This window comes from Vitis riparia, chromosome 12 (genome assembly GCF_004353265.1).
Source record: "Vitis riparia cultivar Riparia Gloire de Montpellier isolate 1030 chromosome 12, EGFV_Vit.rip_1.0, whole genome shotgun sequence".
Classification (NCBI taxonomy): domain Eukaryota; kingdom Viridiplantae; phylum Streptophyta; class Magnoliopsida; order Vitales; family Vitaceae; genus Vitis; species Vitis riparia.
Window position 1 is genome coordinate 1,535,756 of NC_048442.1, and position 15,594 is coordinate 1,551,349.

Genomic DNA, 15,594 nt, shown 5'->3' on the forward strand with positions numbered 1-15,594 from the left:
TAACCAATTAAAAAAAAATGCAAATAATACCAAAACCATCATAAAATTCCACAAGTTTTATTACTTAACATTATTTGATTTTTTTTATATGGACAATGTCTCTCCACACTTTTTAGGTTCACCGTTTCCTTCTTTTAACTCCTTTTTTTCAATCCTATAAATGATACTACAAAAATTAAAACAATTTTAAACTTATTTAAATATTTACTACATCTTGTTGAAGGTTTGAAAATATTCAATAAATAAAAAATAAAAGAAAAATATGTAAAAAAAAAAAAAAAGAGAGAATAAACATATACTATTTATCCAACTACAACTTTAAACACTTTAAGTTGAAAAATTTTGAAGAGAATCTGTGTAAATTTGAAGAAATGTGTTAAAAAAAAAAAAATCAAAATAAGATAATGGAAAGGGAAAGGGAAAGAGAAAAGAGAAGGAATAAAAACAGTAGAGAAAGGGAAAGTGATCGTAGGAGGAAAAATAGGTTGAAGTGGCTGAAGGGGCAGCTGGAGGAGTGCTTTTGTTGGAAATGGATCAATTTTGAGATATCAAAAGTGGGAGATTACATATACAATTTTAAGGGAATTTTGTCCACCGTTATCCCTATTATATAACAATATACAAAATTTGAATATAAGAAAGGTATAAATTCTTCCCACCCACCCACTTTCTTATATTCCGAGCTATCCACTTCTTGGCAAGCGAACCATCCACAAAGCATAAATCCTTCCGACACGTGAACATCAAATATCACGAATTTATTCTTTAGCATTTTCCTCCTTCCAAACATCAGTCATTCTTATCCCTTCTTTGTTTGCAGCAGGCTGGAGGTAGGGCCAGATAGAAGAATCAAGTTGGCTTGTAAGTAACGCAGATCGCTCCTCCCAAGATGCCTCCGTTACCAGCAGTTGATCCAAGTGATCAAAAAATTCAGACGAAAGGGATAGCTGAATATCAACCTTGTCATTCCCAGTCCATCCATGGCTTCGTTCGGCGGTAGAGTGATGGAGCGGAGCCAGAGCAAGAACCAAGCTTCAGATTCGGATTCGGCTGGTGAAGGAGTCGGTTGGCAAAGTGCAGGGGATACCAGTCGGTAAGTCTTTTCTTCCCTGCATTCGTTAAGGCAACAAGCAAATTGTAGAGAGTTGTGCAGAGCCTTATTAAATTGTTGTCGATCACACATATCTCATACTTAGCACATCCAATTTAATTAATGTGATGTTTGTTTTTTTGATTTAATTATGAATAGAACTTAAAATTAAATAGTGTTTAATAATATTAAATATTAATTTTTGTTTAATATTTAATAGAAATTAAATATTAAAAAATAAAGAAAAACTAATAAATTATTTTAACATTTCAATAAAAAAAAATTAAGAAATGTGTAATAAGTTAATAAAAAGTTAAAAACATTAAAAAAAAAAAATATATATAAGCAATTTGTTTGAAATATGAAAGCAAGTGATTTTCAGTAAAAATTTTAAAAAACAAACATCTAAGTCTTACCAATGATTTTGCCCGTACACCCGGTTGTTGACACACGGGTGTAGTTGACAGACATGGGAGAGGTGCAATGGGACTAGCAACTGAAAACCCACTTGATGATCCTAAACACATGGGAGAAAATCAACCTCCCATGCTCGAGTACTAGTAATGACAAATGATAGGGAACAAATTACCACTATTTTGAAGGTATGGGGACTTTTGGTAGACTAGTCTACAAGAAGCCATACCTACATTGGTTCGACCGAGTGCATAAACTTCCATAGGGTGACAAGAATCATGCCTTTTTTTTCTTTTTTTTTTTAAGGAAAAGGATGCAGTTGACTATGGAGAGCATTGGCAGGTTCATTGTCCAATATGGGGTTGTAGGGGGAAATGATTTTCTTCAACTTTGATTGTTTGTAAATTCCCTCAATGGTACAACTTTTAACCGGTATATCTCCATTTATACCACCCAACTTAGTCCATGTATAGTTATCAGGAAATGAAGAAGCAATTTCATGACTAAATTTTTAGGACAGAACCAGAGATTTCAATGGTTGATCTCTCTAAGTTGAAACAGAAGTAGGGAGAGTTAGCTAAACAATTCATAATCTGATTGAACAAAAAAATGCAACTAGGGTACAATCTATGGACTCATATTTTCTCCACATATGTGAATTGATACATCTCTACTCCATGACGATACTTGGACCCAATGGGAAAAAAAATTTGTTTTATTTTAAAAGCCATTTTCAACTTTTTTTTTTTTTTAGAGTTAGCTACTTATTTTTATTTATTTTTATAAAAAAAATCAAAATAAGAAAGAAAACCTTAAAAGTGACTCCATGTAAGAAAAGTTGATCTATGAATCGAGAATAAATTCAAGGGTTTGGTTATATATTAAAAAGGTATAGGATAAGCCATAACACTCTTTTAAAACTTGTACACAAATGGTCTCTAATAAAAAAGTATAGGAAACTTTGACATTCGGTTAATTAACCTATGGATATAGAATAAATAAAAAAGCGACGATGTAAAAGAACAAACAATGACATGATAAAAACATATTATAAAGATTTACAAAATAATAGACAAGAGAAACATACAAGTTGATTTATTAAACTAATTAGAAAACTGATTTTTTTTTCTAATTTTATTTACAAAAAGTATTCGAATTCAATTTTATTTTCAAGAGAATGTTTTTTTTAAAACAATTATTTTTACAATGTTATTCACAAAAAAAAAAAATATTTTGATTTAATTTTATTTGTAAGAAAATGATTGTTATTTACTTTGTTAATTAGAAAAAAAAATGATTACTTGCTTGTTAAAAAAAAATTCAAGCTCTCAAATATAAGAATTATTTAAAAAAAATATTTATGTTTTTTATAATTATTAAAAAAGACATGGATTTTGTTATTAAAGAAAAGGGTTTCAACTTTATTTAAAAAATGGCTTTAAGGCACTGAAGGATGCAAAAATGGTCAAGGTATTAATGTATAAAAGATATAACCTAAGTTTAAAGAATGTAACTGGGATCGAATTAAGAAAGTGATTAAGGGATTAATGTCACAGACCTACTCAAATGACCCTCCCCATGGGCTTATATAGAAGGTAGGAAGCTCATGGAAACCCCCGGAGACATTTACACTTAACTACAACATGGAAGAGTGTGAAAGGTTCTAGAGATAGCCAGAGACACCCACATATCTCTATACCAAGGGTGGAAGACAAGGGAAGCCTATGGGATATTCTAGAGACTTCCAAACATGTCTTGTAAATATTTGTACATAAGTAGTGTCTAGGATAGTCTAGAACATTCTTGATTTGTAAGGAACCCTTCAAGGTTCTAGAGACTTCCTTAAGGTGCCTATTGCCTATAAATAAGTTAAGGCCTCATTTGGCCAAGGCACCCCTCAAACCACTTCCTAACCAAGCAAGTGAGTTTCAAAGCACTTGTAAAGCATCATTTGAGATCAATAAAGTTTCCTATTCTTCAAGTGTTACCTAAGCGTGCCTACTAACTTCCAAGTCGTGTTAGCCTTGCAAGCGAAGCATCGAGAGTAAGGCTGACTTAGCAAGATCAAGGGTCTTGACTTGTCCAAGTGCTACATGAGCCTAGGAAAAGACTAAGTCCGTGACATTAAGGTACAAAAAAGGTAGTATAGGTACAAATAATATAATCAAGATATGAAAAATGTTATTAAAGTATTAAGGTACGAATACAAAATATATGACTAAGGAATAGAAGATGTGACTAAAATATTAATATATAAAAAATAAAACTAAATATAAAGAATGTGACTAAAGTACAAAAAATATGATCAAAATACAAAAAAACTAGTCAAGTCATTCAAAATGAATTTTGACTTCCTATTGTTATTGAGTTTAATGATTTTCTAGTACAATTAAATAAGTTCAAATTATTTTTAGAAAATAATAATTTTTATGTATTAAGTTTAGTTTGCTTTAAAATTTATTTGCTTAATAAAAAAATTTAGAGTAGTCAAAGAAAATTTAGAAAATACATGTCATTCAAAGGAATATCATGTTTGAAGATTTTTCATATCAGCAATGGGTCGTGAAGGGAGAATGAAAGATGAAAAATGTTGTGTTCTACTTCATTTGCTTTTTATGAAACAATTTTCACTCGTTCTCTAAAAATTATTCTCTATTTCACTTTGTTTTTAAAAACGAAAAATAGAAAACAATAGCCAAATAGTATTATGAATTTTTAAAAATGGTTTTCTATCTGTTAAACACAACGCCAAACAAACTCTTAATTTTTTTTAAACAACTTTTAAAATCATTATTTTTTAAATGTAAATGTAAGTCTTCTAAGAGTTTTTGTATCTTAAATGAAGTTACTATTATTTTTTATTTTAAAAAACATAAAAAAGAAAATGCCTTCAAATGGTCATTAAGATAATCATTTTTTTTTTTAAATTTTAAAATTTTGAATAGAAGAAAATGGAAAAAAACAAGGTGAGATAGTTATAGACATAAATTGGTTTTGGATTTAGATTGAAAACCACTAATGTGAGGAACCATCATAGAGAATTTTTTTTTTCTTTTTTTTCTTTTTTTTTTTTACTTCAATAAAAAACATTTTGCGGTTATTATCTTATGTTTAATTGGCGATGAGATATGATAAGTTATTTTATCACTAATTATATTTTATTTTCGATATAAGTGGTGAGATATATTATCCCAATTTTTTTATATCTATTTTACATGAAATACAATAATTCTAAGTTGAAATATAAGATACACATATCTCATAGATCATAATTTCACTTCTTATCAATTTTCTTCATATTTTTTTTTTCAATTTTCTATGTTACTAATCATTTTGTAAAACAAATAATTTTGACAAAAAAAAAAAGATAAATTTGTGCTTAAAAAAAATGTATAAAATGTACCATAAAATAATACTAATATATGTAATATTTAATGTACATAAATTATTTTATATATTTAAAAACCTAATATAATATTTTTATTTATAAATTTTAAATATTTTAATCATAAATATTATTAATAAAGAAATAAAAATTTTCTTACTTAGATTATAAATGGTAAAAGATTTTTAAATAATATTAAATAGGTGAACATTTTCATACTTCTTTTAATAACAAATATTCAAATGCAAGATAAATTTTATTTTAAACAAGTATCAAATATTAAAATGTAATATACTCTTAATTCCAATTTTATTTTTTTTAGAAACCAAAAGTAGCCTTAATATTTTTCTTTCTCTTTCTCTTTTTCCTTGGTATTTTTACTTCACCTTTTTCCATGACATCTAAATATAATAAAAATTTTCTACTTTTAACATTTTTTTCTTTGTTTCTTGTCACTCATCATCACCAAACATAATGTAAAGTTCTACGCTATGTTCGGTTCCCAAAAAGTATTAAGAAAAGAAAAAAAAATACTAAGAAAAATGATTTTTTTCATGTTTAGTTTCAACATAAAAAATACTAAAAAAATTAAATATAATTAAAATTAGTTAAAAATCTATACATTTTTTTAATTATTTAATCTTCATATAGAAGAGGAAAATAAGTTAAATGAGTTTGAACATATAAAATAATTTATTAATTTTAAATTTATTTTTTATTTTTCTTCACTTTTTATTTCTTTCAATTTTTCCTCTCTATTTTCTTTCCTTTGCATTTTCACTCACGTTTTTTGGGAACCAAATATAGCCCTAGACTTCTAGTCATGAAAAATTTCAATCTGTTGGAAAGTTAAACTTGATTTACAAACTTTCTAAATATTATAATTAAATTTAGTTCTAAAAGTTAAAGGAAAAATATTTTATTTTGAATGATTATTTTAGTGTCCATTTTTTAGTTCTCAAGCCCCAGAAGGTTTATATATTTATTATCCGGAGTTTCTATCTTACAATAAATTTTTAATTCTTCCCCATTTTATCTTCTTCGTAGTTGTTTGTGTTTCTCTGTCAACCCGGTTACTCCAACACAAACACCATCAAGTATCTCTCCCATTGATTATTTGCATATGGGTGCTGAACATTCTTGTCTTTGTGTTTCTACATATACTTGTGATGAGAGGCTAACTTTTACAGGTCTAGAACTAATCCTCTGATAACGATTTTTCCTTGTTTCTGCCACCCACACAGAATCATGGACAAAGCTTTGGAACTGAACAGGAAGAAAGATATCATATGCCTTATTTTGTCATATCCTCCTTTCAGCTCGGTGATCCAAGGGAGTCACAAAGGTTGGATTCTTGATGTTTTGGCGATTAATCAGAAACTAAGAGAAGCAGTTTACAGGAAGAAAGTAATCAATGTTTCAGAGCTCTTTTCTAGAATCAGTCGACAGATTGATCATTCAATCGACGATATTGAAGCTTATGTTCCACGACACATCATTGAGGAGATGCAAAGGGGAACTATATGGGGTAGAACACCTACTACAAAAGTGTACAGTTTGGCCATTGATTTTGCTGTTCGCCAAATTATACAAGATAGAGAAACTCCCGAATTTCAGAGGATTTATATCTCTGGCAGAGATGATGCAGGCATCCTCATGTCAAGATTGAAGAATCTACAGCAAGAAAAGGGAATGTTTGATCTTGCCATTCACGTTAAGGCGTCGTCTTGTAAAACTGCTGGAGATATTGAATATGGCATTGCAAGAGAACTGGGTCTCTCAACATCCAGCAGACAGGAAGTGGATGTATTGCTGCAAAGCAAAAGCTTCTTGATCCTTCTTGATGGTGTTGACCTCGCTTCATCGACGAATCTGAGCGAAGTGGGGACCAATTGGTGGAACTCGAAGAAGTTTCAAAAGATGGTTTGTACAACTAGCTCTATGGGAAGGGGAGTTAATCACACGGAAGTGGATTTGGAGATTAGGTTGGAGGATCATCTGTTAACATGGGAATTGTTTTGTATGAATGTTGGCAATGTTGTGCATTCTTCAGGCATCCAACGCCTAGCAATACGTGTGGTCAAAGAGTGCGAGGGTCATTTGCTTGCCATTGTTCTAATGGCAAGAGCCTTGAGAGAGGTCGATGAGGTTCACACATGGGAATATGCATCTCATGCACTGGCCTTGCAACCCACTCGGCTGAGAGACTATGTTTTATTTAATGCCTTAGCATTCATCTGTGGGCGTTTGGGCTCAGCAATGTATTGTTTGAAGTTTTTTGTACACATGGGATGCTGGAGAGAGATAGAGAAAGGAGATGTCATTGGCAGGTGGATCAGCGGCGGCTTAATTAGAAAAGCAGATGAAGGAGAAGAAATGGTTCGGGATCTTGTTGATGCCTTCTTGTTAGAGAGTTCCGGGAATGGAGATTCTGTTTTTCTCAGAGTGCGAGGTGAAATCTATGAGGCCTTACTAATTTTGTTAGGACACAAAACAGAGTTGCTATTTCTTTGGCAATGTGGAAAGGGATTAACTGATCCTCCAATAGAAGAGATGTGGAAAACAGCCAGTGAGGTGCATTTGATGAACAATAAACTGTCTGAGCTACCAAGAGTCCAGATTGCCCTCAACTCAGGGCACTGTTCCTACAAGCCAATCATGGTCTGAGAGTTATTCCTCCAATGTTCTTTAAAGGCATGCCTTTCCTACAATTCTTAGACTTGTCCAACACTGCAATTAGATCTTTACCACCATCTCTTTTTAAATTGGTCCAACTCAGAATTTTCCTTCTAAGAGGATGTCAACTTCTCATGGAGTTACCACCTGAAGTTGGATGTCTTAGAAATCTTGAGGTGTTTGATCTTGAAGGGACTGAAATTATAAGCCTACCTGTGAATTTAAGAAGACTGACCAACCTCAATTGCCTGAGAGTGTCCTTCTATGGTTACAGTAACCACACTGGACAAAATAACCAGTCCTCCAATACAATGATTCCTCAGAACGTGATATCAGAACTTTCTCAATTGAAAGAATTAGGCATACATGTGAATCCAGATGATGAGCGATGGGATGTGATTGTGAAATATATTGTCAAGGAAGTCTGCACCTTGAAACACTTGGAGACACTTAAACTTTACTTGCCAGAAGTTAGACTTGTGAATGACTTCATGGGGAGTGGAAACTCATTGATAAACCTCTCACAGATGAACTTCGAGTTTATTATTGGCAGCCATCACAAGCGCTTTGTATCTCGACTACCACAAGAAATTGCGAATAGATTTGAACAGCAAGAAAGATGCTTGAAGTATGTGAATGGTGAAGGTGTCTCAATGGAAATTAAGGAGGTACTCCAACATGCTACTACTCTGCTCTTGGAACGCCATTTAACTCTTACCAAGCTGTCTGAATTTGGGATTGAAAATATAATGAAGCTAGAATTTTGTGTATTGGGGGAATGTAGCAAGATTCAAACCCTTGTGGATGGAGCAGAAACTTTTAGACAAGGAGATGATGATGGAGATGTTCATCAAGAAATCATACTTGGATCACTCCAATATTTGAGGCTTCACTATATGAAGAATTTAGACAGTATATGGAAGGGGCCAATCTGGAAGGGTTGTCTATCCAGTCTCAAGTCTCTGGAATTGTATGCATGCCCCCAATTGACTACCACTTTTACTTTGGGTTTGCTTGAAAATCTCGACCTTCTAGAGGAGCTTGTGGTTGAAAACTGCCCCAATATAATCAGTTTGGTGACTTATGAAGTTCCTGCAGAACATACGCTGCTCTGCTTCAAAACATACCTTCCAAAGTTGAAGAAGATATCACTTCATTACTTACGAAAATTGGCCAGCATTTCCAGTGGTTTACGCATTGCACCAGACTTGGAATGGATGAGCTTCTATAATTGCCCAAGCATTGAAGCTCTTTCTAACATGGAAGTTTCTAGTAATAATTTGAAGGTGATCATAGGAGAGGCTGACTGGTGGAGGGCATTGAAATGGCAAACATCAGTTCTAAGAAGTAATCTGGATTCTATATTTGTCCCCATTAAATCAGATGTTGATTTGATGACTCAGTTAGCAGAAATTAAGAATCAACTTCTAGCTCCCAAGCAAGAGAGAAATCCATCTCAACAGTCAGGTTGTTTTTCATTCCTTTTCTTTTCAAAGATACAATTCATGGCATACTTGAATCTCTTCTTTGAGGTAAATGATTCATTGGGGGTGTTTACCAATAAGAAAAATGAATAAAAAGAAAAACCCTCTATTTTGTTTGGCTAAAGAAGAAGAGGTCGATATGCATACAAATGGTTTTTCACAGAATGGGTGTCTCATTGATTTGAACTTGCCAAGGTTGGAATAAGGAATCCCCAAAGGGACATGGGATCCCAAGTTCTATCACTTAATTATTACTCTCTTTATTTGCATACTTCAAAAATCAAAAGTTGGTTGGGAATACTAATTTCTAACATCATTAATTAGCATTATCCGTGTCCAAATTTCTATATCCATCTGAACGTTTGATTCTGCTGTCTGATACTTCACTTCTATTTGTTTGCTTTTTGTCTGTGAGTGACAGGTTCTGGTGACTCCTTGAAGGCCCTTGCAGTAGAGACCTTGAAGGCCCTTGCAGCGGAGGCAGGAACCACCTCAGTTGATAAGCAGCGTCATAAGCCTTCTCCATTGCCACTGTTGTCTCCTTCCACGAAGAGCTTCATGAAGGCCTCTGTAGTAGAAGCAGGAACCACCTCGGAGCAGAAGTGGAAGCCCCACACTCTGTAAGTGTTATCTTACTGATATGCTAACATAAATTCTTTTATTAGCAAAGCTAAAACTATAAAGAGATGGTTTAGAGTTTTTACTAAATTTAATCATATCTAAATTAAACCATTGATTTTAGGTTTTTCTTTTTTGAATTGTTGTTGGTCACAGAAAGATGACTGATGAAGCAGAAGTTGACTTACAAAGAATCCGGGGAAGCTTATTAACTTCTGTCAGTTCCGAAACTGCATGTATGAAAGATCTGAAAGAAAACTATGAGATGTTGATAGGCGGAGCAAAACAGCTCAAGGCACTGAGGAATGGCATGGAGATGGAAATAAGAAGACATAATATAAGGCCGCACATAAGAGAATGGTTGGCTAAGGTTGAGAGGATCAACATTGAAGTGAACCAACTAGAAACTCTATACAATGATGAAATGAAGCATCCAGGGAGACCGGTTCGTTTTTGGGAATGCTCAAATCTTAGCAAATACATGGAGAAGAAGCATGAGGAAGTTCATAGTCTTTTGAAAGAAGGGATTGATAAAAGAAGAGTACTGGTCGCAGAATTGTCAGAATTTGCCAGGAAAATACCTGCACCGAAAATAGAAGACTCATCGTTGTGCAATGTGGTTGAAGATGTAGTGAGTTTTCTACAGGATAAGCAAATAAGAAGAATCGGAATTTGGGGAACAGTTGGAACAGGGAAAACCACAATAATGAAGAACGTGATCGATCATAAAGATGTGGCTAAAATATTTGATATGGTCATCTGGGTAACTGTCTCAAAGGAATGGAGCAAAAAAACGTTTCAAGATGCAATTATGCAGAGACTAAAAATGAATATGAAGGGCAGTGTTAGCATCGAGGAAAATTCTCTAAGAATTTCTGAAGAGCTAAAGGGAAAGAAGTGTTTGATCCTTCTAGATGAAGTCTATGACTTTATTGATCTAGATGAAGTAATTGGAATCAACCAGAGTCATGAGAGCAAGGTGGTGCTGGCGAGTAGGCTCCGTGACATTTGCAAGGGCATGGAAGCTGATGAGTTAATCAATGTGAAACCATTGTCAGATCATGAAGCTTTCAACATGTTCAGGGAAAAGTTGGGTCAGTCTATTTACTCCCCACAAATTGAACGGGTTGCTGAACAGGTGGTTAGAGAGTGTGGTGGTTTACCCCTGCTGATAAACATTGTAGCCATGATCTTCAGAAATAAAAGGCAAGATATTTCCCTTTGGATGGATGGATTGAAACATCTGCAAAGATGGGAGGATATTGACGGCATGGATCATGTGATTGAATTCCTGAAGTCTTGCTATGATTATTTAGATAGTGACACAAAGAAGGCCTGTTATCTGTATTGTGCGCTATTTCCTGGAGAATATGATATTAATGTAGATTACCTACTAGAGTGTTGGAAAGCTGAAGGCTTTATTCAAAATGCAGATGAATTTGTTCGAGGCACAGATGCTTTTAGAGATGCACGCAGCAAAGGACATGCCATATTGGATGATCTTATCAACCTATCATTGTTAGAGAGAAGTGACAAGGGGAAATGTGTTAAGATGAACAGAATGCTTCGAAAAATGGCCCTTAAAATCTCTTTCCAAAGCAATGGCTCGAAGTTTTTGGCGAAACCATGTGAGGGATTACAAGATTTCCCAGGCAGGAAAGAGTGGGAAGATGCAAATCGAATCTCTTTGATGGATAACGAGCTCTGTACTTTACCAGAATTTCTACACTGTCACAATCTCTCAACATTATTGCTCCAGAGGAATAATGGTTTGATTGCCATTCCTAAGTTCTTTTTTCAATCTATGCATAGTCTTCGCGTTCTGGATCTGCATGGGACTGGTATTGAATCATTACCTTCATCTATATCCGATTTGATTTGTCTTAGAGGGCTCTATCTAAATTCTTGCACCCACTTGATACAACTCCCGCCTAACATAAGAGCGCTTGACCAGCTTGAGTTGCTTGATATTCGAGGCACTAAACTTAATTTGCTTCAAATTGGAAGTTTGATATGGTTGAAGTGCTTGCGAATATCGTCTAATTTTTTCATCGGAATCCACACTCAAAGGAAATTGGGGAACATCTCAAGGTTTGTCTCACTGGAAGAATTTTGTGTTGATGATGATTTGTCTGTAGAATGGCGGTACAAGGCTTCAGAGATTGTTATGGAGGTGGCTACCTTGCATTATAAATTGACTTCCCTCAAGTTTTGCTTCCCTACGATGCACTTCCTTCAGTTTTTTGTGCAAACAAGCCCAGCATGGAAGAAGAAATGCTTCTCATTTCAATTTTCTGTTGGTTACCAGGACTCAACTTACTCTTACTTTCTGGAGTCTTCTTCTGATTATCCAAGCTACAATTCTCTGAAATTGGTCAATGGTGAAGGCTGGCATCCTGTAATCAAACACGTACTTAAGGTGACAAATGCATTTGGATTAATAAACCACAAGGGAGTTTCAGCACTATCAAATTTTGGCACCAACAACATGAAAAATATGCATGTTTGTTTGGTTGACGGATGCAATGAAATTAGAGTCATCATCAATGGTTGCACAACGGGTAAGAGGGTGCTAGAAAACTTAAAAATTTTGTATATTAACAATGTCCCAAAATTGAGAAGCATTTGGCAGGGGTTTGTTCCCGATGGAAGTCTAGCACAGCTAACCACCCTAACCTTAACTAAATGCCCAGAGTTGAAGAGGATATTTTCCAGTGGTATGATTCAACAGCTTCCTAGGCTGCAGCACTTGAGAGTTGAAGAATGTTATCAAATTGAAGAAATAATAATGGTGTCTGAGAACCATGGACTCAACGTCGATGCGCTCCCCAGACTGAAGACTCTAGTACTCATTGATCTCCCAGAACTGAGAAGCATTTGGGTTGATGATTCATTGGAGTGGCCTTCCTTACAAAGGATTAAGATATCTATGTGTTACATGTTGAAGAGATTGCCTTTCAACAATGCCAACGCAGCCAAATTGAGATTCATAGAAGGGCAAGAGTTATGGTGGAAAGCACTAGTATGGAAAGATGATGCCGTAAAACAAAGATTGAAGTTCCTATGCATCCTCAACTAGCTCCTCGGATTTCTGTGCAGCAGTTTCATTTTAAAGCTGATTGGGATGGTTGCTGACTCAGCCAAAGGTTTGTGTGTAGGATTCAAAAACTTTACCATGTATTTGTTTAAGATATGCTGCTACCTTGGCTTATATTTTATCTAGACTTGCCCGCTTGGTTTGTATCTGTTTGAGATTTGCTTTCTTTGTTTGTATGTTTAAGATTTGCTATTGTTTGAGATGTGCTACTTGTATGTTTTTTTAAATATTTGCTACACTGGATTGACTTTGTTTAAGGTTTGTTTGTTTTGATTATATTTGTGTAAAGAGTTGATGTATTTCCAAGCACACGTACCGTGAAATAATCAAACAGACAACAATCAATAACACAGAGCAGCTGTCCTGAAAATTTTGATCTTGAGCCTTTAATTTGCTCGCATTCATGGAGCTTGAATGAGCAGAGGCCGAAGTTCTGAGATGAAAGATGACCCAGTACTAGCCCTTTGTTTTTTCAGCTAAATGGAGCAGTAGTTCCATACTTGTTCAAGCTTAACAACTACTGCATAGGTAAAGTTAAGCAACTTGATTCTTCAATGAGTTTGTTCCCAACCTCCTAATTTAAGAATAGTTTTCTGTTTTTAAAAATAAAAATATATTTTAAAAATTTTATAGCTCCATTTAACAATTATTCTTTGGAAATAGTTTTTAAAAACAAAGTGAATAGTAGAATAATTTTGAGAGACCAAGTAGAAATTATTTTTCTTGTTCTTAAAAATAAAAGCAAACTAGAAAAGTAAATAAATAAATTTACCCCTAATATTGAAAATTTTCAAAATAGGATCTCTCTCTAAATTACCCGTTTTTTTTTTTTTTTTTTTATGAATTTCCTTTGATTTTTCTAAATTTTTTCATTAGACAAATAAATTTTAAATTAAATGTTACTTTATATATAGGATTTACTAATTTTAAAAAATAATTTGAAACCCAAAAACCAATTCAATTAATACTAGAAAGCTATAAAACTCAAAACCAATCTAATTAATATTAGAAACTCATTGTAGACCCCCTTTGAAGAGCCAAGGGGTATTTAGTTTTTCTTGATATAGCATTAGAGGAGCTGGCAGCACCCAAGAAGTGTGGGGGGACCCCTCTCCATGCGTGGGACCAGCTGCAAGAGACAAGGAAGCCATGCTGCTGATGTGATGAACAGCAAAGGGAGGTAATGGCTTGCCCGGGAAGATAGCACCTACGGCCAGGGAAAAAAAGAAAATAAAGAAAAGAAAAAAGGAAAAAAGGGAGAGGGTGTGGCAAAGAAGGGAGAGGATTCCGGGAAGAAGGAAGGGAGAGCAGTGAGGAAGTATTGATTGCAGAGGGAGGAGCACCCAGGTAAGTCTACTGTGCATCTTTTGTTTATCTTCACTACCGTTGTTCTTTCCTATGGACTTTCGAGGTTTTGCTTGTTTGCTGGGTTGCAATTAATAGGGGCTTCGCATGAGTTTTTTTTTTTATCATTTCTTGACTTATTCATATGCCCATAGATTATCTCATTCACCATTATTTTTATTATTCTTTCGAGCTTGGTGAAGCTCTGTTTCATTGAGATTTACGTGGAGGTATTAGTGGCCATGAGTTTGTTAAAAACCTTTTTTTTTTCCACTAGTTTAAGGCTATTGAAAGGGCTACAAGGAGCAGTCTGATCCATGCGCCGACGTGGGGCTTCTGGGTATCGCATGGGCTTTTGGTAAGATGTTTTTCATTCTCGCCTATGGCACCGCAACCCTGTTTTGAACTTCGGGTTGTTCTCGGTCAAGAAGGCGTCTTTTATCTAAGCTTAGGCCTACATAGAGGTTCATGTGTTTGGGAGCCATCTGCGGCGTAGGGTTGGTGAAGGCCTTCATGAAATCCTTCTACAGTTCACTTGGTGGTGGTGCCAACTCCGTCGTCACTGCTGGCTACAACAAAGACGCCGCTCTCGGTGCTGAAATCATCGGCACTTTCATGCTCGCATGCATTGTTTTTTTTTCCAGCCATTGATCCCGAGAGAAGCACTAGAGATTCTCACATTCATGTCTTAGTTCTACAGCCCTTTAGGTTTGCTGTCTTCATGGTCCACTTCGCCACCGTCCCCATCACCAACACCGATATCAACCCCACCAACAGCTTCGGCGCCGCCGTCATCTGCGACAGTGAAAAAGTTTTGGGGATGGCCATTTGTTATTATTAACTATTATTATTATTATTATTATTATTACTATTATTATTATTATTATTATTATTACTATTATTATTATTATTATTATTATTATTATTAACTATTATCATTATAATTGTTATTACTATTATTATTATTATTATTATTATTATTACTAATTCAACTTTCAAAATCTTATTATTATTATTATTATTATTATTATTATTATTATTATTATTATTATTAATTCAACTTTCAAAATCTATATTCTCGCAGTTTAATTTCTCAAAGTTCATTTCTTATAATTACTATTATTACAAATTCAACTTTCAAAATCCATAGTCTCGCAGATCAATTTCCTAAAGTTCATTTCTCATCTTCTTTGACAAATTTCAATTTAATTACCGGAGCTCTAATCTTTTAAATTTAATTCCAAAAACTCCAATTTTCAAATAAACTCCAAGAATCCAGTCTTCACTCGAATAGTTTTAAACCCATTTCGGTTCCTAAATAATCTTCTGATTTTCTTGATTTTACGTAAGCAGTAATGAGTTCTTCATAATTGTAAAACACATAATTTATAAGACTAATTCATGAACAATAATTGGGGCTTTGGTGGAGGCCCTATGTTTGATCCTTTTCGATTGTCAACTGTCGTATTTAATGTATTTTGCTTGA

At 34.1% G+C, this 15,594-nt stretch overlaps 2 protein-coding genes and 1 pseudogene across 2 annotated transcripts; all 3 read left to right on the top strand.

Annotated features, from left to right (window-relative positions):
- Positions 1-902: 902 nt before the first annotated feature.
- On the top strand, positions 903-7,556 carry LOC117926800 (disease resistance protein At4g27190-like). Its single transcript, XM_034846091.1, has 2 exons — positions 903-1,093; positions 6,134-7,556. Exons 1-2 carry the CDS (start codon positions 981-983, stop codon positions 7,554-7,556), a joined length of 1,536 nt encoding a protein of 511 aa, XP_034701982.1. The 5' UTR covers positions 903-980.
- Positions 7,557-7,699: 143 nt separating this feature from the next.
- On the top strand, positions 7,700-13,073 carry LOC117926801 (probable disease resistance protein At4g27220). The gene is made up of 3 exons (XM_034846092.1): positions 7,700-9,032; positions 9,471-9,669; positions 9,824-13,073. Exons 1-3 carry the CDS (start codon positions 7,700-7,702, stop codon positions 12,744-12,746), a joined length of 4,455 nt encoding a protein of 1,484 aa, XP_034701983.1. The 3' UTR covers positions 12,747-13,073.
- LOC117926802 lies at positions 12,792-14,949 on the top strand (annotated as a pseudogene).
- The last annotated feature ends 645 nt before the right edge of the window (positions 14,950-15,594 follow it).